This window comes from Candida metapsilosis, assembly GCF_017655625.1.
Source record: "Candida metapsilosis strain BP57 chromosome Unknown scaffold2, whole genome shotgun sequence".
Classification (NCBI taxonomy): domain Eukaryota; kingdom Fungi; phylum Ascomycota; class Pichiomycetes; order Serinales; family Debaryomycetaceae; genus Lodderomyces; species Lodderomyces metapsilosis.
This window is the reverse complement of record NW_027138160.1, coordinates 308,850-334,766: the sequence shown is the minus strand read 5'-3', so window position 1 is coordinate 334,766 and position 25,917 is coordinate 308,850. Positions and strand designations below refer to the sequence as shown.

The following is a 25,917-nucleotide window of genomic DNA, read 5'->3' as shown; positions in this document are numbered from 1 at the left end:
ATTTTAGTAAATACAAACAAGGCTTTGTGAGAGATGGAAGCACAAGAAAACGTGTGCTGTGTGATTTGAGACAAATTGTTCCTTGGAAATAGAGCTTATTTTTAGTTTCACTCCAAAACAATACTTTAAAAAGAAACGAAGGAGCGTGTGGCTAGTTTGACTTCTCAGTAGCAGCTACTGTTCAGTCTCAGTTCTTATGGAAATGTGGTTTTAGTGTTTTCTGACATCATCATGAAATTTTCACTAAAAAGACGTTGCTCTAAACTTTAAAAAAGATTAATTTTTTCTTTAATTCTTCTTTGTGTGTTAAAAGCAATTGTGGCGAAGCAAATGAAAAAAAAATATAAATTATAATTATAATAATAATAGTGTTATCTTGTTCCTTAAACTTACTACAGATTAGAATTATAATAAAATTGATGTCAATGTCTTTTCTATTGTTTTACACCTGTGTCTTCTTTATTCAATTCTCAGGTCACGGATTTCATATTTTTACGTCATAAACTAACGTAATAAGGGAATTCCACATTTTCAATTCCGAGTTGTTCCATAACGCACCCCCCCTGTCAAAATTTAAAAAAAGAAATTTTTTTAGATCTCAAACGGTAAACGGTTATTACGTCAACAGTCAAGCTAGCAACCCTACCCAAGAATTGGAATCGAACTACATCTACCTCTTTTATTCTACCACATCACTTCATCACATTCATTGAATCTTTACCTCCATCTATACAAAAAAAAGTCTATCAAAAAAAAAAGCTATACAGACCAAATAAAAACAACACTTTTCCCTCCGAATCACAACTCATCCTTCTTTATTCCTCCCTTGGATTTAGTATCTCCACCACCTGGTATCACCACCTTATACTCAACAAACAAATCACCAAACCTCTCCTCTTCATCATGATCAGTCACCAATGGCATACCATATCCTTTAACAATCTCAATTTGCCCATCCATTACACTCTCACCTTTACCACGCTTCAACACCACTTCTTTATACTCATCATCCTCATCATCATCACCCAAAAACGGTACATGTCTTTCCCATCCACCTTGTAACGCTTCCTTCAACGACAACACTTCAGTTCGATACAAGTTATGGCCAATTCTTCTATATCCCCAACTCTCAACAAACTTTTCTCTAAACCTTACAATCAAATCTCCAGGTACCCATTGTGGATTCTTGTCACCTTCTCCTTCTAACCGAATTGAAGAATCTCTATTTTGTCCACGTTCCAAATGAACATCATAATGTCGTGGTCCTCGTACTACACCTTCTCCATTACATGACTTACATGCATGCTTGACGGTTTTACCACTACCTCCACATACATCACATGCCATACGAATCTGTTGTGAAAATCCTGGTGCCAATTGATGTTGCACTATAATTGTTCCAGTTCCTTGACATTTATCACACGTGTGGCGTTGTTTATCTCTTGATCCAGTTCCATCACATTCATGACAATCATTCTGCATGGCAACATCAAAAGCCACCAATTTACCACGATAGAAATCCTTCAACGATAAATGAACATCAACATTAGCATCATTTCCACGCTTCACTTGAGGCTGACCACCACGTCCGCCTCCAGCACCACCAGCATGTCCACCACCACCAAAGAACTGGCCAAACATATCTCCGAAATCGAAATGTGGCTGTTGTGGCTGTCCATTCGGATCACCAAACGTATCGTAATTTTTCCGTTTCGTGGCATCACTCAACACTTCATAAGCTTCACCAATTTCAATAAACTTATCATGCGCTTCTTCATCGCCTGGATTCTTATCTGGATGGTATTTCAACGTTAATTGACGATAAGCGGATTTGATCTCTTTATCAGAAGCTGATTTATCAACACCAAGGATTTGATAAAAATTCTTTTTGGCTATCGTGAATGATAGAAGTGAGACAAGGAGAATTGTCGATAGTAGGAACCTGTACTGCATTTATAACTTAGGTGCGAACTACTCTTTGGGGATTCAGTGTAGTAGTGGTAGTTAGTAGTAGTGTAACTTTCTTGTTTGAAAAGTGTGGGTCTATATCCCTTCTTATGTGAAAAATGTTAATTAAAAACTCGAAATTTGGAAAAATTTCGATTTACACGTCAACAACAACGTTATATGCAGAATACAGAAATCGAAGATCTTCTCAGAGAGGTAATTGTCGCAACATTGGAACTAAGGTTTACGACACTGACATAATTTCCGCTGGCCTGGTAGCAGCCCCCTCAATTCCACATTGTTTCATATAATAATCATCCCACGATTTACTCCCCTGCATGCCACGAATCACCCCGCCCAAACAACAATTACAGACCAATTTTCTTCTTCATTCTTCATTCTTCTCCAGAGCTCATATAACTGAAGTCGGTTTCCCATTATGAAGTATAGTCCTATTGCTCTCCAGTACGTCTCAGGAGACACAATACACGCATCATCTGGAGTCTACATCACACCACCCGCGGCATCGAAATCTAAAACCCCATTTATTCTCACTGTTAATCATATTCCTCGGATAAATGAATATGCAATTTATGCCAATTTGGGAGTCACTAGCTCCTCCTCGTCCTCGTCCTCCTCTTCCTCGGTAGTCAAGTGGATTCGAGTTTCAATACTTGAGGAAGTTGCAATCAACCCATCCGATTTTGAATTTTTCAATGCTCAGTTCAAATTGTACCCTCGTGATCAATACGGAAAGACAATATCAATATTGAAACTATCTTCAAATGCAATAGCTGCAGCAGCATCATCATCATTGGTATCTGTTGCAGGTTCAGTAGCGACAAAATCATCAATTGCAGTCGGAGATCAAGTGATGATTGTTTCGAGTCCTTTTAATTTCACCAATTCGTTAATTTTCCACCAGTTTACCACTACGGCGAGGATCGTTCACAAGGTGCACATGAATGAACATGATGCTGATAATGGCGATGGTGTTGGGGATTATTGGTTGAGTGATGCTGCGTATATGGAGAATATGGCGGGTGGGGCCGTGATTGAAAAGAGACCAGGTGGTCAAGATATTGTCAATGGTAGTGCAAATGTGGATGTCAATGTTGGCGTTAGCACCAACAACAACAACAACAATGCCAATGGAAACACAGCCTTCACCAGTAACAGACTTGTGGGATTAGTTTTAGGAAACTTGCGCAAGTCCAATGGCGATGGCAACTTGATGGTAATCATACCCTTGAGGAAAATCATTCAATTATCACCAAGTTTACTCCCACCACTATCACCACCTCAATCCCAATCACTAATCAAATCATCATCTTCAATCCTATACAAGACAATTTCATCAACCACACTATCAAAACTATTCAATTTACCCTCCTTAGCAACAAGATTATCATCATTATCATCCAATTCAAGATCTTTAAAACGTAGTGACCTCAAATCTGTCTTGCCATTAATTATAACCGCTTCGAATCAACGTACTTGGGGATCTTGTATTTTCTACAGGGATAATTTACTAATCACCAATAGCCATGTCGTTGCACCATTATTGCAAAAGAAACAACAATCAAAAAGTATCACCAAGGGTAAATCGGGTTCTACGAATTTACGTAAAAGCTCATCTTCTTCATCATCATCGGATGACACATTAGATTCAGCAACGATCCTAATTACAAACCATGGCGATTCAATCCAAGTTCAAACCCCCTTGGATCAATACATAATTATTCCTCATCCAGATTTAGATCTTGCATTTATTGAAATTGATAATCGTGCAACTACATTGTTACTTGAGAATGGATACAAGCCAATTTCGCCATATAGTGACATTGACAATGGAGGAGGAGGAGGAGGTGTCATTACTGAAGGAACATCAGTGTATACGCAATCCTATGGTCTCTTTTTCGATCCGTTGGATTTACAACCTTTGAAATCTTATGGTATTGTCAATTGCGTGTATCGGCAAAACGTAAAAGGAGAAGCAGTAGTCAGTGGCACTAAAGCTAAAGCGTTGACTAATTACATGCCTGGGTTGATCATTGCTTCTGCTTCTTGTTTTAATGGAAGTTCAGGCGGTGGGTTATTTACAACCACTAATGATCAACTAATTGGTATGATTTGCTCAAATGCTAAAGTCTACAAACCAGTTCCTCAAGAGCAACAGCTGAAGCAGCAGGAACAGACACTAGTAAAAGATACTGAGAAGTTGATTACTTTCACGTTTGTGTTACCTATTCAAATCATTGATTATTGTTATCAACAAATATACCAAGGAACAAAACTGTCAACCAAAGTGAAATCAATCAACGACCATGACAACGAAGTGGTTAACCATGATAAAGTTTTAGTTGATATTGATTACAAGATTCTTGATTTATGGAAATTGAAACCATTTCATAAAGACGTTTACATTGAATCTACACCATCACTACCTGCAACAAAATCAAAGACAAAGACAAAAACAAAACCCAAAGTCAAGGCAAAGTTATAACCCAAAAAGATCAGAAAACATTAATAGTAGTTTATGCATATACATATATATTTATACAAAACATATTTATTCCCCATCTTTTTTCCTTCAATAAGTAACTTCGTATTTTTCATTTCTTCGTTCACTTGAGATGGGAGGCAACACTAGCTCTTTGGGCATCGATGACAAGATTGGTGGTGGAGGCGGATACGAGGAATAGCTATAGAACTGTTGCCCTTGTTGTCCTTGTGTTTGTCCTTGTTGCAGTTGTTGCAGTTGCAGGGGCTGCATTTGTTGCGATTGTTTACCACCAGTGGGTAGTTGTTGTGGTTGTTGTTGATGTTGCTGCCGCTGCTGTTTCTGCTGCGGTATATCCTTTACAAAATTCAGCAGCATCACCAGTGATATTGAGTTTGATCGCTTGCTCGCATTCCCTGCACCCCCTGCACCCCCAGCACCCCCAGCACCCCCAGCACCCCCAGCACCACCGCCAGCAAAATCACTCATTGATCCATAATTGATAAAGTTTGACGATACTTGTTGTTGCATGGGCATGGAGTAATTCATTGATGTCGAAGTCAACAAACCTGTTGATATTGAACCACGATTTGAAGGGGTACTGCCACTGGCAAAATTTGGTCCACTATTATTAAACACAAGTTGCTGCTGCTGCTGCTGTTGCTGTGGTGGTTCCTGTTCAGGATCATCTTCTTTAAACACCAACCCTTCCAACGCAATATGTTCATTGATATATTTTGCAACTTGAATTTTAACAGTGGCAAAACTATTATCCAAAAATGGAACCTTGACATGATGCATCCATTGTTCAAACACGTTATCCAACTTCATCTTTACAATCCAAAACCATCTCTTATTAAACTTAAACTCAGATATGTCTTGCTTCACTCCTTCGTACATGGCGCTATGTTGCGGCCCTTCAATATTCAACCTCTTCAATAACAACTGCTTATTATCCAACAACATAAATATAAATGTTTGCAAGATATAATTATCTTCAAATTGTAAAAGATCATCGCACCACATCATAATTAACAACTTATTCATAACCATATACCAATGAATAAGAAACAATTTGATATTTTTCAACTGCAACTGATTAAAAGAACCACAATCAATGAGATTTAAATTGAGATAATTAGCAAAGAAAATCACCGGCAGCGACACAATGGAGATGTTATTGTTGATATCCAAATTAACCTTTTTATAATCAAGAAATAGTTTGAGCTTGTACTCGAGTGAATTCAATTGATTAGGGTCGTCAACTGATTTATGTAAAGTCTCATGTAGGTCATAGTTGATGGTTGCCTCGTCCAACGTCAAGTAAAGCAATTGCCAATGAGTATATGATTGTGGAATGAAAATATAGTTGCTCAATAGTTCCCGATACTTTAACGGACTATTGATGATTAAGTTTTTGCGAAATAGTTCAAACAATTTCAGCTTTGCATTGTGTTCTGGTAAAGGTTGGAAAACATTGATTGATCGATTAATCAAAATGACAGAATTATGTAGTACATTCTTTGATTCGTATATTTTGACGGCATTTGGATCCGAGTCAGAAGAGTTCGATACCAACGCACGATAAGTTTTCAACTCGTTACCAATTGTTGCCACAACAATCATTTTCAAGAAATCATCTTCTTCATTGATTACGGAATACGATTTGGAAAACTTTTGCATCACCGTTAATAAATCATCATCTTGACCAACAGACTTGTGTAGAAAGCTTGGATACATCTTTGGATTTCGATTGTGAAAATAAAACGACAATATAATATAAATTGACCAAAACAAATTCATGTTACTATCAATAAGCTTTTCATTGGGGTTGGAAAAATCTGCCAAATTCGAGATAATAATATAGCTAATTTGATCCAAGTATTCCAAAATGACGGTATTGTTGAGATAAATCTGCTCATCAGTATCATCACCATTTACTTGATTCACTTGTTCATTATTTATATCGTAATTTTCCAAATCGTATGAAACATAGATGTACGCCAATAAAAACAAGTTGCTAGCAATCTCAATTTGATCCATTGACACATTACTATTGTTGTATTGTGGAATCAATCTCTTAATCAACAATATCCATGCTTTTTTAAAGAAAACCATTGACTTGATGGAATTCTTGTTAACGATACAGCCAAGTGAGATGACCGAATAAATGATTCCCGTTTTGAAGTGATTCGGTTGGGACAAGCTAGGAGTCATTGGTGGTGGCACAATACCCACATCAGGACCACCATTGCCACTGGGAATATAAAATGTACTCAAGTAATACATCAAATCTTTTAAAATAGTATCAAATATGGGAAACTTTGCCAGAAGTTCCTGCAAGGTATTGAAACCAATAAGAAACGAATCGGAAATTGACTCATTCACTCCCACGTCTAAAGCTTTCAAAATGTAGTCCAATTTTTTAGTAATCGACAATAGATTGATTAAATTGGTGTCATTAGAACTAGTGGACATTGACAACGATGAATTTCTTCTCATACCCAATACACCCCCACTACCAGATTCTGATTTCTTGCGTTTCTTTGATGGGCTGGTTTCACTATTGAGACTTGTGGATGGACCCATTGTTGTCAAGGGTAGATGATCTTGTGGATCAAATGGAAATGGCAATGAATTGTTCCTTAATGAAGAAGAAGAAGAAGATGTTGATGATGAATTTGTAATTTGAAAAGCGTCTGACTGCATCTGTTGTGACAGAAATGGTACCGATCCAGATTCATTTTGCAGGTCAATACTATGTGATAATTGTAGTGGTTCAGTTGATATATTCAGTAGTGTTATTGATTGATTTAAATCTTGGGATTTGCGTTTGGGTCCATCTTGTATTTGATGAACTGTACGGCAATGACGCTGCAACAAGTCTCTTCTTACAAAGGAACTAGTACATTGTAAACAATGGAAAGGTTTTTCATTAGTGTGAGATCGTTCATGACGTTGTTTATGTTCTGAGCGGGTAAATGCTTTAGCGCAAAATCCGCAAATGTATTTCTTTTGTGGTGCCAGTTTGGTAGTTTTCTCGGCTTGCATTTTCCTAATTATTATTTTTCAAAGCAAGTAGCAGGCTTTTTTTTTTTTTTATGTGAAATGTGGAGCTTGTGAAGGTGGAAAATAGGGGGGTGATATTGCAAGGTGAAGACAATTGAATCTCGATGTGAGTGCGAAGTGATGTCAATCGAGTGTGCAAGCGTGAAGTTAAAAGTGCTGAAAGTTTTGAGCAAGTGCTTGATGTGGATAAATAGTGGGTAGATTCTCTTTAGTAACTTGTAGAATCGGGTGTATTTATGAATGGATGCTCAGAGATGGGCAATTCTGATGCATTGGTTGTGTATGTGTGGTTGTTAATGTCCGAAAAGAAGACGCTCTTTTCTTCTGAAATCTTTCTTTGTTTTCAATTGGTGAAACTATATGGGAAGCTGATGTTGATGTAACTGATGCTGAAGCTTAGGTATAAACTTTGCTTAAATAACAGTTTGATTCAGATGTGGTTTCAATTGAATTTGGTTGTAAAAAAAGATCAAAATTTTTCTGCGAGTGTATCTTGTGTGTATATATATATATACAAAATAATTTTCTGTCTGTTGTCGGAGTCTGAATCTTGTGTCTGTTAATATTTATTATTTATTATAACGAACTTCTATTTGTTATTGTCTGGTGGGTGAGTGGATGTGTATTACTTCGGAGTTGATGGTATGATAAGAAAAAGGAAAGAAAAGATTGAACTGATACACTAGGTTTTCAACAAAAATAGATCAACCATCTACATATATATATATACTAATCATCATTATACTAAACTCTTTGATCAATGCATAACAACTTAAAAAAAAAGTGAACACTAATACTAACACTAAAACACCACAGATTACACAATTTCATACACCTTCCCCTCAAGAAACTTATTCCTCAAACAAACAATTTACGAGAAGATTACAATTCCAAATGACTACTATCATACCATGAAAAAAAGACTCTTTATCACAGTATCACTCGTACACAGCAGACTAGCTGAATAGTGTATGTGAAGGGGAAAAAGAATCTCAAATGAGGGGATGAGGATTGAGAATTAAAAAAATGAAAAAAAAAAAAAAAAAATTATAATTTGTGCTGGACTTTCATTTGACATCACACACATAACAAAACATAACATAACATAGCACATTCAACATATATCCTTTATAGACATAAAGCCCCTCCACACTAGTGGTCTCTTTGTCTAAATGGTTTCAATGCTGTTTGTTGGGGGATTGAATATTTAGTTGTTGTTCTTTGTTATTCTTTGTTTGATATTTGTTCTCTTTTTCTTTCTTCTTAAACAAACGTTTTTTTTTTTGTTTTTTCTTTCTTTCTGGTGTACTACCCCACACTTGATCTCTCTATGTCTCTTATTACTTCCAATTTACAAGTATATACAAAAACTAAAAAGAAAAAGAGTAAAACAATAGACTTTCTTTACAAGCTTCCACTTTTCAGCAGCCTATATACTGCTCTTCATATTGATTAATGTTAATCTTTCACCCACTTCTTCCACTTCTTCCACTCTCTTCAAACATTGTATACATGTCAATCTCTCTGTTTCTTTGATATTTTAAGTATTTGTGCGTTTTGTGTATAATAATGGAATTAAATCTCCGAAAGTTTAAAAAAGTTAAAAAAAAAAAATTACGTAATTGGTTGTAATTATTTTTATTTCTCTCTCTCTCTCTCCACTTTGCTCAATTAGGAAATTTTTTTTTTTTTTTTTTTTTATAATAACTTGATTTGCAACTTTTGGCTTAAAGAGAAAGCTATAACAAGCTCAACAAAAGCAGAAACGTATTCCTTTATGGAACTAGACACAAACGGTGCATCTATATCACCCATTTCCTACTTTGTGGCCTCTGATAAGAGAAAGAGAGAGGCTACAAACAGGCTACATATCAGATTCTTTTTGCTCAATTGCACATTTGCACCCAACAAAATAGATTGAGAAAAAGAACAAAAAAAAATAAAAAAAGAAAAAAAAAAGGAGTGAATTTCAGGTTGCAAAACGTTTTATGAACAATGAAATGTATCAGCCCTCCTTCATTCATTCATTCATTCATGGTCACACACACAAACAAAGCTATACTGAGTGATCCTCCTAAGAGTCAACACCATTTCTACGAAGCTGAGGCTTTTAACCTTTTCAACTTTCTTGTATTTTTTTTTTTTCTCATATGCATTGCAACCATTTCGTTCCTTGATCATCCCCTCTTAATGTTACCCACTCTCTCCCCGCTCATTTAATCTCTCTCTATGTCATTCACCAATTCATTTCATATTCATGTTGGTCCTCCCTTTCCCTTTTTTTTTTATTCTTTTTAATTTCTTATTGCATATTATAGTAAAAGACTAAAAAACCAAACAGTTTACTCCCAATTCCCCACCAATAGATCTATCTATCACTCCTCTTTCTCCTCCACCACTCATAACCATACGCGCTCTTTCAAAATGCCCCTCCAACATAGTTCATTTGTCTCAGCCTTACATCGAAAGACAATTACTCTCATTCAGTTCGTTTAATAGAACACAGCACATGCTTAGAAGAACTATTACAAACAAAGAACAGAATATATCATCTGCAAGTGAACATTCAAGCAAACAATATACATTGTTCTTTGTCATTGTTTTGATTGCATATACTTTCTCTTACTCTCTTCTCCCTCCCTTCATGCACATTTCCACCAACAATTTAAAACGCCATTGTTCTGCAAAGAAAGCAACTTTAGGAGCAATAGGCTCTATGTGTGTGTGTGTATCTTGTTTTACACATAGCACATGGAATCCAAAAAGCATGATCAAGGAGGATCTCGTCCAATTAACTGCACTTTGCAACAGGACTGAAGAAAACACAGAATACTACGAGGCTTTTACTCATTTTTCTTTTCTTTTGTCTTTTTCTTCCCCTGTTCACAACTCCTCCTTATTGTTGCAAAAGACTGTTTTTAGTGTCGTCTATTTTCATCACCGGGGTTTGAAAAGCCATAGATTACAATGTAGTTAGCTCCAACCTCTCTCTCTCTTTACAATCTCTGGATCAGCTTAGTATTACTTCTGTTGGGTAATACCCAATTGAAGTCTGTAGGTATCTAAATTTAGGTTTCTTTTAGACTTTTTCCCCACACTCCAAAATACACAAACGTATGACCCCTCTCTCCCTCTCTCTCTACCAAACACAAAAGCTTTGAATCTCGCAAAAAACTTCCCTAAAGATAGACTAAATACAAAAGGGCTAATAATAGTAAATTGACTCCTATAAAGTTTTCCATTCATTTTGCTTTGAATGGCGCGCATCTATTCATATACAACAAGGGTCAAGGGATTGGGAGGAGAAGGTGCAAAATTCTTTTTTCGAATGATATCATCTCTCCTCTCTCCTGCATTTTAGACTCTTGCATACTTTACTGATTTGACTTCGTTGGAGGTTACATTTTCATACAATGTAAAAGTTGGAGAACAGATCTTTTTTTTTTCTTTTTTGAGATGAGTTGAAATCCTATGCAATGGAACATAGATTAGCCAAGTAGAGAATATACTCCTCCTCATTCACTCAGTAGAGAGAGAGAGAGAGGGGGGGAGGCACCATTTCAAGATATAAGCTTTTGGTTTCAGAAATGCATATTTTATGTTTCTTTTTTTTTTTTTTTGAACCCAAAACGTTCTCATCTATAGTCATTTGTAGGTGGTGGTGACCTTTGTAAAGAGATTGGAAAGAATTAGAGAGAATGGGGGATGATGAGGTGCTTAATATAACAAGATTCTCCTCTGTGTGACTGCTACTACATCTTCAAACTCCAAGAAGAGACAACAACGTAACTTCACAATTTTAACTTTTCAAATGTTTTGTATAATATCACTATGACCATTTTGACTTCTTCATATTGCAAAAAGAAAGAAAACAATAAAAAATAACCAATCCCATCTCAAAGCTAATCTGTAGACTCTTGATGATGAAGAAGAAAATATGTTTTAGACTTATAACGAACACAAGACAAATAAATAAAAAAAAGGAGACAAGATCTATTCTTGAAGATATTATTATAAAACTGCTAAAGAGTATAATAACATTTTTCTTCACAATTGGTCATCTCTTTTTTCCTCTGGACTCATATTCAACCCCTATTTCCTATACTGATTTCGCCTTTCTTCTTTATCTTCCCTCCCTCAGCGACAATGAATGACATTTGTGTCTGGTTTCGGAAAAACGTAAAAAAAGGTAGAAATTTGCAACTGTTTTTCTGATTCTGTTTTTAATGAAAGAGTTCAATGAGAGTGGTGGTGGGGGGATGTGACTTGAAAAATAGAGTCTCGTCAACTATTATGACGACGTAGAATGATTAGATTAAGTGATCTACACGGATCTTTTCTCAAAGTGTAGACATGTGCCATTATTCAATTTAACACACCTCTCTTCTCTTTTACACATATTGTGGTTTCTTATCTCCTTTATACTTACGATACTCTTGTTCTCTCAACACCAACAACACACAACAAATCATCATCATCTCTTGACTCATTTCATCGTCATCATCATCATCATCATCTTTACCATTTCTGTTGTTCCCACCCACGTAATCAAACATCTTAATCACTCCATGTTTGATAAAACTGTTGGACGACTTAGCTCCAAGATGGTGATGGTGGTGGTGGCCCAGTTGTTGTTGTTGACCAGTTGACTCAGTCCCACTACTACTGCTGTTGTTTCCAATTTTGATCTTTACATCACCTTGATCGAGATATTGCGCCACGGGCATACTAATCAACTTTTTTGCTCTTTGCATCGACGCATCAATTGCCGCTCGATTCTGACCATCAATCAACTTACTAAACTCATTAGCTTTACCAAATATCAATTTCTTCTTCTTGACGTCAATCACCGTGTCAAACGTTAACAAATCTGGTGAACTTTCCATAATGTACAACTTGATTAATCCACTGGTGCCCAAGGCTGATGTAGTGCCAGTCACTCCAGTGACTCTAAAATGCGTTCCATCCAATTCGAAATCAACACTGGGCGAATGACTGTTGTTGTTGATCAAGTATATGTACTTGTTCAAAGTTGGGAATGTAAGGACATAGTATGTGATTCGAGTCGAGTGGATTTTGAAATCGACTTTACAAAACACTTGCCTAGTTGAGCTAGGGATCAGCAGGTTGGATGCAGTAGCCGTGCTCAAACTTGTCTTGACTGGATCTGGTTGTGTATGTGTATAACTCTCAATAACCAAGAACGGACTATTCAATTTAAAGATATTATTAATGAATTTCGAAGGACGCGTCAAGATTGGTTGATTCCGACTAGTTGCCGACCACGAAGGATATAAATGGACACCAGTTTGTAAATAATTTGAAAGAATGGGGATTTCTTTAATATACCGAAAGTCACTGATTGAATGATTAAGAATCCTCAATTGTGGTTGAATCAAAGTATCATCAGACAAGTATGATATCAAGTCCGACAGTGAATCAAAGTCATCATTGTCATTGTTGGCATCGTTACTGTTGTTGTTGTTTTGATGGTGGGGATGATCTACTGTCTGTGAGGATGATGATGTTGGTTCATTGGTTAAAGTACTGACAGTTTCTTGGCTTCGTGTACGATGTAGCATATAGTTAAGATACTATGAAGTTCAACTTTGAATGAGATTAAACTATATCATCATTGAGAATATAATGTTCAGGCTTTGGATCAGATTGCAGGATAGGACTTGGTGTCGCATGAGCTTAAAATTTTATTTTCGTAGCAGAGAAAAAAACGTTGCGCTATTGCTCGTTCTTTGGTGTACACAAAAACGGCAATTTCAAAATGGTGAGATTTGAAAGAGAGAAAGAGAGAAGTAACTAGATATCTTGATATGAGACGAACCAAGTTTTGCTACATTCGACACCCACGCATAGCCAGAGTCAAAACTGAATTCGGTTGATTGCTCTAAACTGGATTTGGCGCACTTCTTTTAATCCAGCCTGCTTTAAAAGTCATTTAAGAAATTTTCCAGAAAGGAAGGAACGGAATTCCTCTACCTACACAACGCAGACACAGGAAAACCAGGAGGAGCGTCACTTAGAATAAGCTTTTTTTCAATTCAATTACTTTACATACATAATCGCGAACGCAAAGAAAGGGCAAAACTTACCCAAATTTGGCGATTACGAGAGAGAATGAAACGGCAAGCGGAAGAATTATAGACGGAATTAAATGTTAACCCAAAACACACGACCTTTTTTTTTGTTTCTTTCTGGAAGACACGATCCGATAGGTGTCACAAAAGTTGCCGCCTTGACAATGGCTATAAAAAAAAATGGCATTTGAAAAAGCTTGTTACTAGTCGTGTGCAATCTTAGCTTACTACAGAGCATAGACTGCTTTCCTTCTATATCCATAGCAACTTTCAATCAGTCTCTCTACGAATTCAAAAAGAAATTTAAAGAAACTCAAAGAAGTTCAATGCTTGCTGGTGGTGCCATATTGCGTAACATTGGAGAATTTGCGTTTGTGTAAGAATTGGCTCCTCATTGTTTACTACTCATCTCTCTCGATTCGAAAACAATGCTTACCATCGTGTCAGCCAATCAACGACACGAAAAGAGTCGACGTTTCTAAACGTAAGCAGGGCTTACTCTGTATGCTTCGTTGGTCGGTAGCTAGTCCCCGCCGTGTCCTTCCAACCAGCAAATTACATACTCGTATAACTACTACACAAAGCATTTCCCCTAAAGATCCTCTCTTACAAACACTCTCATTTTTTAAGGCTTTTTTATGGTTTATTAAGATTTAAATTATGTAACGACAATAATATAAAAAAAAACTATATAATCAAAAGAAAACTGTTTCAGTAATAACCAAATCGGAAAACCAAGGACAAACAAAGCATTTCAAATAGAAAAAAAAGGTCAGATATAGAATTGATTCCCCAATCAAAACATAACTTTCCATTTCACCATTATCAAATTTTCAAATGCTGCAACAGAATAACATTATCCCTTCTTCCTCTCTTCAGCGTTCCCGTTAAAAAACAGCTTCTTTCCTCTCTCTTTTAAAAAAACAACAACAACAGGTAATTTATATGACTTCTCTATAGAGAACAGTAAGAAATGGAAAAATTCCCCAATTTCTCCAAATCTCCTGCTCTCTCTTCACAAAGTGCAATAACAAATACCTTTCTCCTCGCATAAAAAACACTAATCAATCACAATGGACGATGTGTAAAATAACCATCAAATGATGAACCTCTAAGCTTAGCGTCTCTCAGTGAGATTCCAATCACCAGCCAAAGACCATCAACAAAAAAAAGCAAAAGCAAAACACAATGTGTGTTCCCTCCAATAGCGGTGTAATAAAAAAAAAATTGTGGTTTCTGACTAAGAAGCAAGACAGCAAAGTGTATATTGTTCCAGCCAGAAGGTTTGTGACTTGTATTCCGTTCCCCTTTTTAACCAGTTGAAATGATTCCCCAATCAAAAAACAACTGTTGAATAATATTTAGAAAAAAAAATTTTGTGATAAAAACATTTGACACTGTAACAATGATAAAAAAAAAATTAACCAGCCAACCAAAATCCAAATGAAAAAAAAAGACAGTGTGACAATAAAAAAAAACTCACAGTGTCATTGTGGTGGTGGTATTAGTAATAAGTAATAAAAAAATAGCGTATTATAGGTAATTTGATAAAAAATAAAGTAGATTGATTGTGTTGTTCGTGAATGATAATTCAAAACCCTTCTCCTCTTACTATAATCAAAGGGCAGAAAGGAAAGTATTCTGTAAAAAGTGGTATTGGACATAAAACTTTCAATTGTAACATCTCTTGTCCAACTAATTCTCACACCTCTTTTCATCTCATCTTCCCTTTCAATTCTCTCTTCATCTGAAAATCCTCTTCTCAATGTAATAAAAAAAAAAGTGGTTCTTCATAGTCACCCAAAACAACAGAGACTAAGATATACTTGTTTGTGTCTCTCTGCTAAATCTTTGACACAGATTTAGCTTAGAATCTTTGCTTAGACTTTCTAGCCTTGAGTTTCTTGTGAATGAAAACTCCAGCAATCAAAACTGCAGCACAGAAGATCAAACAAAAGACTAAAATAACACCAGCTGGGAACATTGCTTTTGAGGAAAAAGGTGTGTGGGTAGGTGGGTATTAGGGTGTAAATACAGTAGAGAAGAAGAAAAGAAGAAGAAGAAGAAAGAAAGAAGTAAATTGTAGTTTTATATTTTGTTGATGTACTTTTTAGTTTTACTTATATTAAAAATTTTTTCTTCTATAATGTATAGTGTATAGTAGTAGTAGTATTAGTATATTATTATTGTTTATAGTTTGTATTGTTGATTGATTGAGGGATTTATTTTGGGGGTAGTGTACCTTACTACAATTATTTATTACTATAACTATTGTTTGTATTGTTTGTATTGTTTGTATTGTGTATTGTTTATTATTTGTTATTATGCAACATTTATTCTTTGCTTTGTGTTGAATAAACAAATTAAGTTATTTCATCAACAAAATAACAAAGCATACAAAAGATACAGTAGGAATACAGCTTACAATATAGATATAAGATTACCAGTGATATATATATACACATCTGTATATAACTAAAGCAGTAATAGGATACACCAAAAAACTCCATCTACTTTAGATAACAATAAAAAGTGTATGTAATTTAATAGCCGTTTTAAAAAAGTTCAGGAAAACTTTTTTTTGGCACTGGACAATTACCAAAGAACAAATAATCTCTTCAGAAACCCACAGTTGATACGTCATAATCCAAACTACTAACAGCTTACTATTCGAAGTAAAAAAAATGACTCCTCTCCAACTCCGGCTTACCCCCTCTCTCCTCCCATCAACCCCCTCTTTAACGGCTTATATACCAGACATACCAAGAAAAATAGAGTCAACTCGTTTAAAAATTATAATAATACAACTCAGAATGCAAAAAAAAAAAGAAACGTCATAGGATGTTGTAACATCATGCAATTTAGACCAGATTTTGCTGGAATGCTACTACCGCCAACTCTCTCGAACTGGTTATAGTTATCTCCATGCAATTTCGTAAATAACCTTTAATCACTCTTTAACAATTTTTGTTATCCGAGTCAATTATATAAGACTGCAACGGCTATTACGGACCTAAAAAAAAAGAAAACAAAAACTTTCTTTTGAATTTCTTTTTTTCTTTGTCGTGAATGTTTCGTTTGTGTCACTAAACCAATTTAGATCGGGTTAAAATACCCGACATCATTACAACTACTAGATAGAGAGATCTATGATTCTCTTGCCCTACCAGATCTCACCTCAACAACAGAGATGGGTCAAGATCTCAATCCATCGAGTGCACCTAGCTTTGAAAGAGCCACTGTATTAATCAGTCAAGTAAACATATGCATGAGCCGAAGCGTTTCTTCACCATCAGGCACCATGAGTTAAGAAAATCTAAACTAATCTCGCGCCCTGAACAGGACTTGTTTAATTACCCAGATTTGAAGGAAAGCTGGTTTTAACTTCTTCGGTGTAGGATGAAATTGAATCGGATATTACTCTCGGCTGTAAAAAGAAAAGCTACTTTGTGTGCAAAGTTTTAAATCCGAGCATGAACTAAAAGAAAAAGAAAAAGAGAAAATTTTCTATTGTGCTTTGTTGTCGGGAAATACAATAACAAGAGTCTTTGAAAGTGTCATAATTATTGATTGCCTAGAATTTAAACATACCCCGGCGGTATGATGTATAACACACAAACTAAATAAATAACTCCGTTATGGAAACTAAACTCTTTTTCTTTTTTTTTGCTGCCGCCTGTTAGGGTTTATGTGTCTCCTTAAGTACAATATCTACGGCTATAAAAATAACAAGAAGAAGAAAGATTTGCAATAATCATCAAAGCTGCAAATGCAACGAAATCGTCAAACTGTTAATAAAAGACTCATTATTCTCATTACAATTTCTAAATATCTACCTCCCATCTCTCCTCTTTTCAAACTATATACATAACCGATGCAAGCTCTAAAGACACGATGAAAATTCACATACCACAATATTACAATTCTTTTCTTCATTGGGTTGCAAAATATCACTCATGTGGCCTTAACTCATCAACTTGCAAATGTCGTGGGACACACATAACAGCCCCCACATCTTCTCTTAACCTCACTCTGTTTCACTCATTCAATAGACTTAAAAAGCTTTTCACCCAAAACCAAAAACCGCACTGGCTTAATGCACTGTAGTAAATTCTTGTACCAACAAATTGGTCTCAACTTTTTTTTACCTCGCCACGGAGTGGCCCAAAAAATGAAGGAGAACCACTGAAATTGTAGAAGTAATCAATTCAAGGTATACCTCCTCCTACTCTCCTGCTCTTCTTCTTCTTCTTCCATTATTTCTTTCCACTCCTTTCATCAAAACCTCAGCACCAGTAATGCACAAGTGCCACTCTTGCAAATAATTAAAGACCTACTTCCTTTCCCATTTCTGATTGACCTTTTTTTTGACTGGATACGCTAATGATTAAAAACACAAGTGGAGAATGAATAAACACACCCTTTGAGGTGTTTTTCGTTATTGTTAAGATCAATCCACTGTTTAATCAATTAATTTAAAATCCAAAAGTCAAAGTAACTTAGGCAGTATATGTCCCAAGGAGACCAACCCCATTATTCAGTACAAGACAACACAAAGTGCTAAGCCCAAAACGCAGCAACTGGGAAATCAAGCAAAACAGCTCCGTCATTGACTAAAATAAGCAAATAAAGCACTATAGGGATAGCACATGAGAATAAAAACATCTAGCTCTTTCTCTCCCCTCTCATCGTCGTCGTCCTTTAATCCAACCTATCTTCTTCCTCAACCCATCAGCAATGTCGTCGACGCAGTCGATATCTCGTCTCAAATCGATCAACAAAACAAGACGTTAAATCACAATCAACCATTAATTGACTTGATCTAGTAATTTGACAATTTAAAACATCACTGGTAAATAATTGACTTCGATGCATAGGTACAGCCAGTGTATGATACCTCATCTTATTTGCAAATCCCAATTTGGAGGAGAAAGCCCTACTGGTAGCGTGGTGGTGAGCTGTTGTTGTTGGTACAGGTGGTTTCAACCGAGTTTGAAATTGCTGAAGCTGGGATGGATTGGCATTGTTTGATGAATATGACGGATGTGTGGATGATGTAACTACTTCATTGACACCAGAGTCATGTGCTTTTCTCTGTGAAGAGGAATCAGATACGGGAGTAGCCTTTTCCATAGAGTGTGCTTCAGACTTGTTAAATTCAATTGATTCTTGCTTACATTCATATCCGGCACTCGACCTGTCAGGAGAGCCCATCTTTTCCCCCAACAGCTTATCCTTTGTTTCCCCCTTCTTTTGAGCTTTGGATCCCTTCTTCTTTCCTTCACCTCCCTTTTTCTGATCCATTGGTTTAACTTCCAAATCAAAATCAGGTGCCGCTTTCATTTCCTCACTCTTCAGTTTCCTTTTGCGATCACGTCGATAAACAACATGACGAGCCTTTTCCTTAACACGATCATCATGAAATTTGATCAATATTTCTTTTTGCTCATCAGTAACATAAGTCCTAATTATCCTATTCAATTGTCTCAAATTCTGAATCCATTCTTCTTTATTCCTCGACGTTTGTAATTTAACCAATTGAATACTAGCTTGTTCAGTCCATCCACTACGTAAAGTTTGAATAACAGGCACACGAGGCTCATACTTTGTTGTTCTTAAAGTCATCAACTTTGGATCACAATTCAATACTTCTCCATAATTAGTCTTTTCCAACAACTGAGTAATATTCAATGATTCTCCAGGAGCTATTGGCTCAGGATGGGATGGAGTTACACAATCCATACTTACTTCCTTCCTCAATACATGATCAATGTCAACTTCGGAGAAAAATGCACAGGATTGAGGAACTTCCTTAATACCCAATTGTTCACAAAACATGGCTCTGGTCCATAAATTACTAACTTGCAAAAGTAAAGCCGCCAAATATTTGTCCTTTTCTTTTACAAGGTATCGCAATTCATCATGCACTGTAATTGCCAATCTTGCATCAATACCATACTTCTCAATCAAATACTCCATTGAGACAATTAACAAATGCAAGTAATCAACACCTGAACTTTGAATCGTCCAATTGACCCTTGAAGTCATGTATGTATTCTTTTTCAAATTCTTGGCATTCAAAGCATCAGTGATTGAAGCTCCCAACACTGGAGTCTTTGGCTCTGGTTGTTGCGCAATTGCTTCCAATGCATTGAACATGATTGATTCACTGCCACCATAATACATCTTTTTCAGGCCCAAAGATCTGGGATTCTGAGTCATTCCTTTGGTACTAGCATACAATTTCTGAGCAATCTCTTCAGCTTTGGTATCAGAAAGCTCACTATTAAATTGTTTCAACAATCGCGTGGCAAATGTGATTCCAGCACCATAAATTCGCCCATAATTGAACACTTTGGCATCATTTCGTGATATGCCTAAAATGCTAGCGGTTTTCGAATGCAAGTCTGTGCCTTGCAGTTTTTCTCCTTCCAAAGTCATCCACCCTAATGCAGATCCACCGTGTATTCCCAACATGGAATCACCAACCAATGAAGCAATCCATAATTCTTCTGAATCAACGTCAGCTCCAATAAAACAATACCCTTTAGGCGCTTCAATTAATGCCTTCAATTCCGATCCAATACGATTCTTTTTCGCATTGGACGCAGTAAGCCAGGTGTTTTCAGTAGCACGTCTTGTAATTGTACCCATAGAAGCCAAGTTTGGTATGATTATACCCATGTCCTTATATTGCTGACTCTCCTTTTTGGTATCGAAAAACTTGTTTTTCCCTTCCTTGTTGTAAACGACAAATTGATCCATAATTCGATTACGATTACCCATCCAATAAGAAGCTTCATTATTGAGTTTCAAAATCTTTTTGGCATAGTCATATTCGGAGGTCAATGTGCCATCATCAAAGTATCTCATGTAATTTTTTGATAGCACAGATGTGCAACGCTTGTTGGGACCATCAGGGTGAGGGACTTTAAACAAAACATATGACTTACCATCTTCATGTAATTTGTCATGGACTGTGTCTATTTCCTCAGGTGCCAAGGTGGCACGAACATAATTTTTGGAAAACAAGTATGCAAAAACTTCCTCATCAAACGGCACTTTAAAGCACCATCCTTCCGTATCTGTCCAGAAAAGGGGGTAGTTTTCCCATTTCAATTTAAGTAATAATGGAGTTATTCTTGTTTTTAGGGTGAGATTCATTTGACTTCCTGCTGGGGATATTGAGCCCCATAAATCCCTATACCACTCAGGATATCCTGTGAGGTACGCATTTCTTTTATAAGGAGAACCATCCTTCTTGAATCTTCCCTTCTTCAAGTCCCAATTTAGCTGATTCAACCAGGGATCATTTTCATACTTTGGTTTCAATTTGGGGTTCCTTTTCTCGATAAACTGTATCAAGTCGAATGCCAATTTCTTTAAAGTGTCATTGACTTCAGCTCTATTGGCATCATAACATGCCTCAGCTGACTCAATGTAGCTTTTCCATTTAGTGCTTGTTGGTAATATCAATGACCCCAAGTGCTTCAAAGCGGCAAATGAAACCGGATGTGGCACCTTGGCAAAAAAGTCGGGTAGTAGCTTCTTTGTCACCTTGTATGTCGCATCAACATCATGCGCACAATAGTTCATCAATAAATTAAAGTTATCCACAATATCTCGAGGATCTTCTGAAGCAAAGTATTCACGATCACTTTTGTTCATTTCAATTCCACAGTGGAACTTTGCTACATTTGCTAATGAGTTTGGTGAGCCTGTTAATAACCATGGGTCTTCTTGGATCGAGACAGCTGGGTCATATTCATCTTCCTCATGTTCGGCGTAATCGTAATCCTCATCTTCCTCCTGCTCTGCCTCTACCTTAGCTTGTGCTTTGTTGAATTTTTGCCACATGGGTCGCTGTCGCGAACAAATTCCACTTATTGCTACATGCATAGCCATTCCATCGAGATAAAACGCTTTTGATCTCTTGATGTTGTACTCCTCTAATATCCTCGCTCGATCATAACTAACATTATAACCAACAATCAATTTAGGATGTTTTGCACAATTCATTGGTATTAAATGGTTGTAGTCGATACTTTTTTTCCATCGATTACTAGCATCAAGTAGCACTGGAGAAACCCAGCCATACCACGCCTTGGACGATGCACAGGTAGCGATAATGGGATACTTTTTAACTTTGTAAAGAACTTCAACATCAAACACAAGTTCGTCTTCTAGTGGATATGGAACCTGTTCTGGTATTCCATCTTCTGTATATCTAGTCCACCCTGGTTGCATAATCCATTCGTCTTGAGACGGTATTGGTGGAATAGATGCATCTGGCAGGAGAAAATTCTGTGCCATTGAAAGGTATGGTTCTGATGACTTTTGTCCTAGTTTGTAAAAATGTTCATCGAGGCTTTTACCCACCAAGTCTGGGAAGTAATTGATGTTGATGGGGTCTGTGATTTGTGTCTTTTTTCCGAGTAAGTCATTGGCTTCTAAATGGTTCTTTGCTGTCTCTAGTAGTTCCGGATGTTTTGGTTTGAGGTAGTCATCTAACTCTGATGTAGGAAAAACCTTTTTGTGCAATTGACTGGATAAGTATTGGATTCCTACTTGGTTTATACGTGGTGATTCTTTTGTAGCAAATGAGTTTCGTAGTGGGTATGATTCGTGGAGATGTCGCCTTAGCTTGAAGGATTTATGTGATGATGATCTTGCAACCACTTGTTTAAACAGTCGAATAATCATACTTTAGTGTGGTGATATTTGTTTGATGAGATGTTATATGTACATTTGATAGTCAGGGGTATATCTGCTTCTGCTGTAAACTGGACTATGTTATGCTCTACTTCTGTTGATATGTGGTGGGTTTTTTTAGGTTTTAACAGTTTTCCTTTGCATTCCAATTGTGGTATCTTTGGTTAGCAATGCGGCGGAATGTCGTGGAAAATGTTGCGACATTGAATTGCTAAAAACAAAAACAAACACGCTATGCATAATAAACGGCATAGTAACTTAAAGCTTCTCTCTAGAATTGCTTTATCATGCACTTGCCATCTTTGTGCAGAGATGAATCATCTAAAAAGGGTAACATAAATAACGCGTTTTGTTATTTTTTTAGTTATTGAAACTCTCGGAAGTATACCCAATTGAGTAAATATGTAAACAATCGGTATAACCAAAACAGTTGAAAATCAAAACAAACAACAAAACATCACTACACAATAAATTAACAGACCCAACCTGCCTCACACCATGGCAACAAGCAGACAGTAGGTACAAGTGGTGAGAGGATATGAACCGTTTTGTTAGGTAGATTGTAAGAGCATACGTTTTTCCGGACGAAGTTTTGGTTGTTTGACTGTTTTTTTGAGCTTAATTTGGCGCCAAAAAAAAAAGAATGATAAATTTGTAGCTGCGAAAAGTGAAAGCAAAAGAGAAGAATCAAATAACATTCTTCAAGTTTCTCTCATACAACATGTGGGGGTTCCTACAGCAACGATGAGTTCAACGTACATAGAAGAAGACAATCTCTCAACCGCAATGACTTAAATATGTCAATTTAAAGTACATATGGCATTTGCTGTCGTGTAATTGCATGTTGCGTCATGTGCAGTTTTCTTTTTTTTTTTTTTTTAATTCTCTCTTTTGCTGTTTTTCCTTTTCTTTGTTGTGACTTTGTTTATAAAAACCAAAACAACATCCTTCTCAAAATTATTTAAATTCACACCAAAAGGATTGGTTATATTTGAAGTTCAATTCTTCTTTAAAAACAGATTTGCCACTACAATTGAAATTTAGATAAAATACAACTAGCTTAGATTTACCATGTCAGAATTTTCCAAGTTTAAAAAAGCAGACTTGAGTCAAGTCTTGAAAAGATTGGGTGTTCGTACCACTGCCAAAGATGTCAAGAAGGTATTAGTTGAGAAATTGGATGCTTATCTTGCCAAGTCACCTAGAGATATTAATGCAGTTAGAAAATTCCTCGAGGAATTGGGCGCTTCTAATGAAGGAGCAGAAGAAGAAGAAGTCACAGTTATTGAAGCTGGTGATGATGATTCAGAAGAGGACGACGACGAAGATGATGATGACGAAGAAGAAGAAGAAAAATTGGAAGCTGTCTTGGCTGAAGAAGATGATGAAGAGGAAGACAAGGATTACCAAGCTCCACCACCATTGAATTTGAAAGAATTCATTTTGGACCCAATAATCGCCACTAGTGAAAATGCCATTGACAAATTCTACGAGTTTACTGACAACGTAGGAATCACCTACTTGGAACACACTGAGAAATTGAGAGATCAATTGAGTTCAACTGTTACCTTAAACTTTTTAGAATTGGGATTAGAATTTATCATTTATTTGTACAATTTCACCACAATTGTTCCATTGAACCAAAACAAATTAATCCACCAATTTTTCCATGATAACATCCCATACTTGGCCAACTCCCAAATCCCATCAGTGGAATTAATAGGATTGTTTGATTTCAAAGCAATTGCTACTTTTGCCACTTGGATCATCTTTGCCATTATTTCACCATCATTGATCTCCTACTTTTTCAATTTCACTTCAAGAGTTATTGAAATCGATGACGATGAATATTTGTTGAGAATTTTCTCATTTGATCCATTTGTTTTTGCCTTGAGTAAGATTTTGATTTATTACTTTGTTGGACAAAGTTCAATCATTGAATTTGCTACTAGTGAATGTTGGTTACTGGCTTTGAAAAATAAAGCTTTGTTACACTTGGGATTGTACCATACTTTTGCTGCCACTTTGGGTACTTTGCCTTATGTGTTGGGAGGTGTCAATGTTTTGATTGCATTGTACTCCCAATTTGAAGAATATTAAGGAGTCAACGGAAGGAGTAGGGAGACGAGAAGATATGAAAGAGAAGTTTCCACCCCCACTCCATCGCAACCAAATCACACCATATTCCCTACCCACCATCACTATAATTTGTACAATTAGTTCCCAGATATTATTATCACCTCCCTTCACTGATGAAAGAAAAAGCAACACTTTTGTATCCTTGTCTTTTCATCGTTTATTGTTTTAGTCCTCTATTATCTTGTTTGTCTTTTTTTGCTTTGTTTATTATTTTTTTTTATAGTGTTGTTTTGCCCTTTTTTTGTATATCCCTTTTTTCATTTCACTCAGATTGTGTTATATTGCTATAATAAAATATCACTGATTTATTAGTACAGGTCTTTTATGGAGTTGGCATTGGTGGCTGCCCGTTTATGTGGAAAAGAGTTCGAAAGTAGATGCTGTTGCTTTGCATTATCAATTTGGCCAGTAATTTGGCTGCAAAAGTTTACTTAAAAGCTTTATATTTCCACATTTTAATTTGCATTTCTACAAACAAAAATAATGAGGATCTTGTTTGATGTTTATTTCAACAATAGAGCCCGCGTCACTAATCATAGAGGCCTGCTATAAACTAACTCCTACTCTGAGCTCTATGCATTTCCTTCTTGAATTTGCTTGTAGTAATTGTCGAAATTGTTCTTGATTCTCGAATGAGCACAATCACACAACTCCTTTGCCGATATGTAATCTTTCGGATTGTATACTTCTCTAAGTGGAACGACCTTGTAGTCGCCAATGTTTTTTGGACCTCCACCAAAGCTGTTCAATTCATTCTTTTCGATGAATCTTTCACTTACTTCGCCAATAGCAGCCCACTTGTCTCCCACGTGTATAAATACAACATGTCGATTCTCATCAATTCTAATACCACATGATGTTGTTTCCAAATAACACAACTCGTCATAACATGTAATGCTTTTGTCGTGTGATTTAAATTTGATGTACACTTCGCCATCTGATGGTCCAAATGTGTATAATTTCCTATTGAAGACGGTAATATTGGGGAAGATATTTACTTCCTCGATATACTTTGGTTCGTAATGTTTGAGCCACGCATCCGGAGTAGGTTTGGAGTTAGCATCAGTTGTTGTACTAGGATCGGTCATTTCCAATTAATCAAAGATGGAGTTGTTCAGACCACAATTTTTTGAGTAGAGGCTTTGATAGTTCTACGGAAAGATATATATATTCTATTAATAAAATTCAGGAGGAACGGGTCCTTATCTTGTTCTAAAATTAGCATAGTAAGCAAATACCACACTTTTCATAAATGCGCCTTGTGCCGTGTTTTGACTCGGCGCCAAAATTTGAATTGAAGCAGCACCGCTAATTTTTGTTTATGTTTTGTATTTGACGCAGTGTTTGACATTTTGATTTCAAGTTTGTTAAAGGGGTGATTGAGAACTTTGGATAGAGGCTCTACTAGGTGTAATATATCTCGTTCGGGTATTTACAAGTGTTTATAAGGAACTT

The 25,917-nt window shown here is 36.3% G+C and overlaps 7 protein-coding genes across 7 annotated transcripts; 2 read left to right on the top strand and 5 right to left on the bottom strand. All coding sequences in view use genetic code 12, as the record gives it.

Moving 5' to 3' along the window:
- Positions 1-798: 798 nt before the first annotated feature.
- On the bottom strand, positions 799-1,953 carry I9W82_001644 (uncharacterized protein; the record flags this gene model as incomplete). The annotated part of the gene is made up of 1 exon (XM_067690412.1): positions 799-1,953. One exon carries the CDS (start codon positions 1,951-1,953, stop codon positions 799-801), a length of 1,155 nt encoding a protein of 384 aa, XP_067548880.1.
- Positions 1,954-2,386: 433 nt separating this feature from the next.
- I9W82_001643 (uncharacterized protein) lies at positions 2,387-4,453 on the top strand (the record flags this gene model as incomplete). The annotated part of the gene is made up of 1 exon (XM_067690411.1): positions 2,387-4,453. The coding sequence occupies one exon, from the start codon at positions 2,387-2,389 to the stop codon at positions 4,451-4,453; it is 2,067 nt and encodes a 688-aa protein (XP_067548879.1).
- An 87-nt stretch (positions 4,454-4,540) lies between these two features.
- Positions 4,541-7,501, bottom strand: TRY5 (Try5p; the record flags this gene model as incomplete). Its single annotated transcript, XM_067690410.1, has 1 exon — positions 4,541-7,501. The coding sequence occupies one exon, from the start codon at positions 7,499-7,501 to the stop codon at positions 4,541-4,543; it is 2,961 nt and encodes a 986-aa protein (XP_067548878.1).
- Positions 7,502-11,910: 4,409 nt separating this feature from the next.
- Positions 11,911-13,101, bottom strand: I9W82_001641 (uncharacterized protein; the record flags this gene model as incomplete). Its single annotated transcript, XM_067690409.1, has 1 exon — positions 11,911-13,101. The coding sequence occupies one exon, from the start codon at positions 13,099-13,101 to the stop codon at positions 11,911-11,913; it is 1,191 nt and encodes a 396-aa protein (XP_067548877.1).
- A 5,241-nt stretch (positions 13,102-18,342) lies between these two features.
- Positions 18,343-22,314, bottom strand: I9W82_001640 (DNA-directed DNA polymerase gamma; the record flags this gene model as incomplete). Its single annotated transcript, XM_067690408.1, has 1 exon — positions 18,343-22,314. One exon carries the CDS (start codon positions 22,312-22,314, stop codon positions 18,343-18,345), a length of 3,972 nt encoding a protein of 1,323 aa, XP_067548876.1.
- A 1,080-nt stretch (positions 22,315-23,394) lies between these two features.
- I9W82_001639 (uncharacterized protein) lies at positions 23,395-24,423 on the top strand (the record flags this gene model as incomplete). The annotated part of the gene is made up of 1 exon (XM_067690406.1): positions 23,395-24,423. One exon carries the CDS (start codon positions 23,395-23,397, stop codon positions 24,421-24,423), a length of 1,029 nt encoding a protein of 342 aa, XP_067548875.1.
- Positions 24,424-25,034: 611 nt separating this feature from the next.
- On the bottom strand, positions 25,035-25,550 carry I9W82_001638 (uncharacterized protein; the record flags this gene model as incomplete). The annotated part of the gene is made up of 1 exon (XM_067690405.1): positions 25,035-25,550. One exon carries the CDS (start codon positions 25,548-25,550, stop codon positions 25,035-25,037), a length of 516 nt encoding a protein of 171 aa, XP_067548874.1.
- Positions 25,551-25,917: the final 367 nt, after the last annotated feature.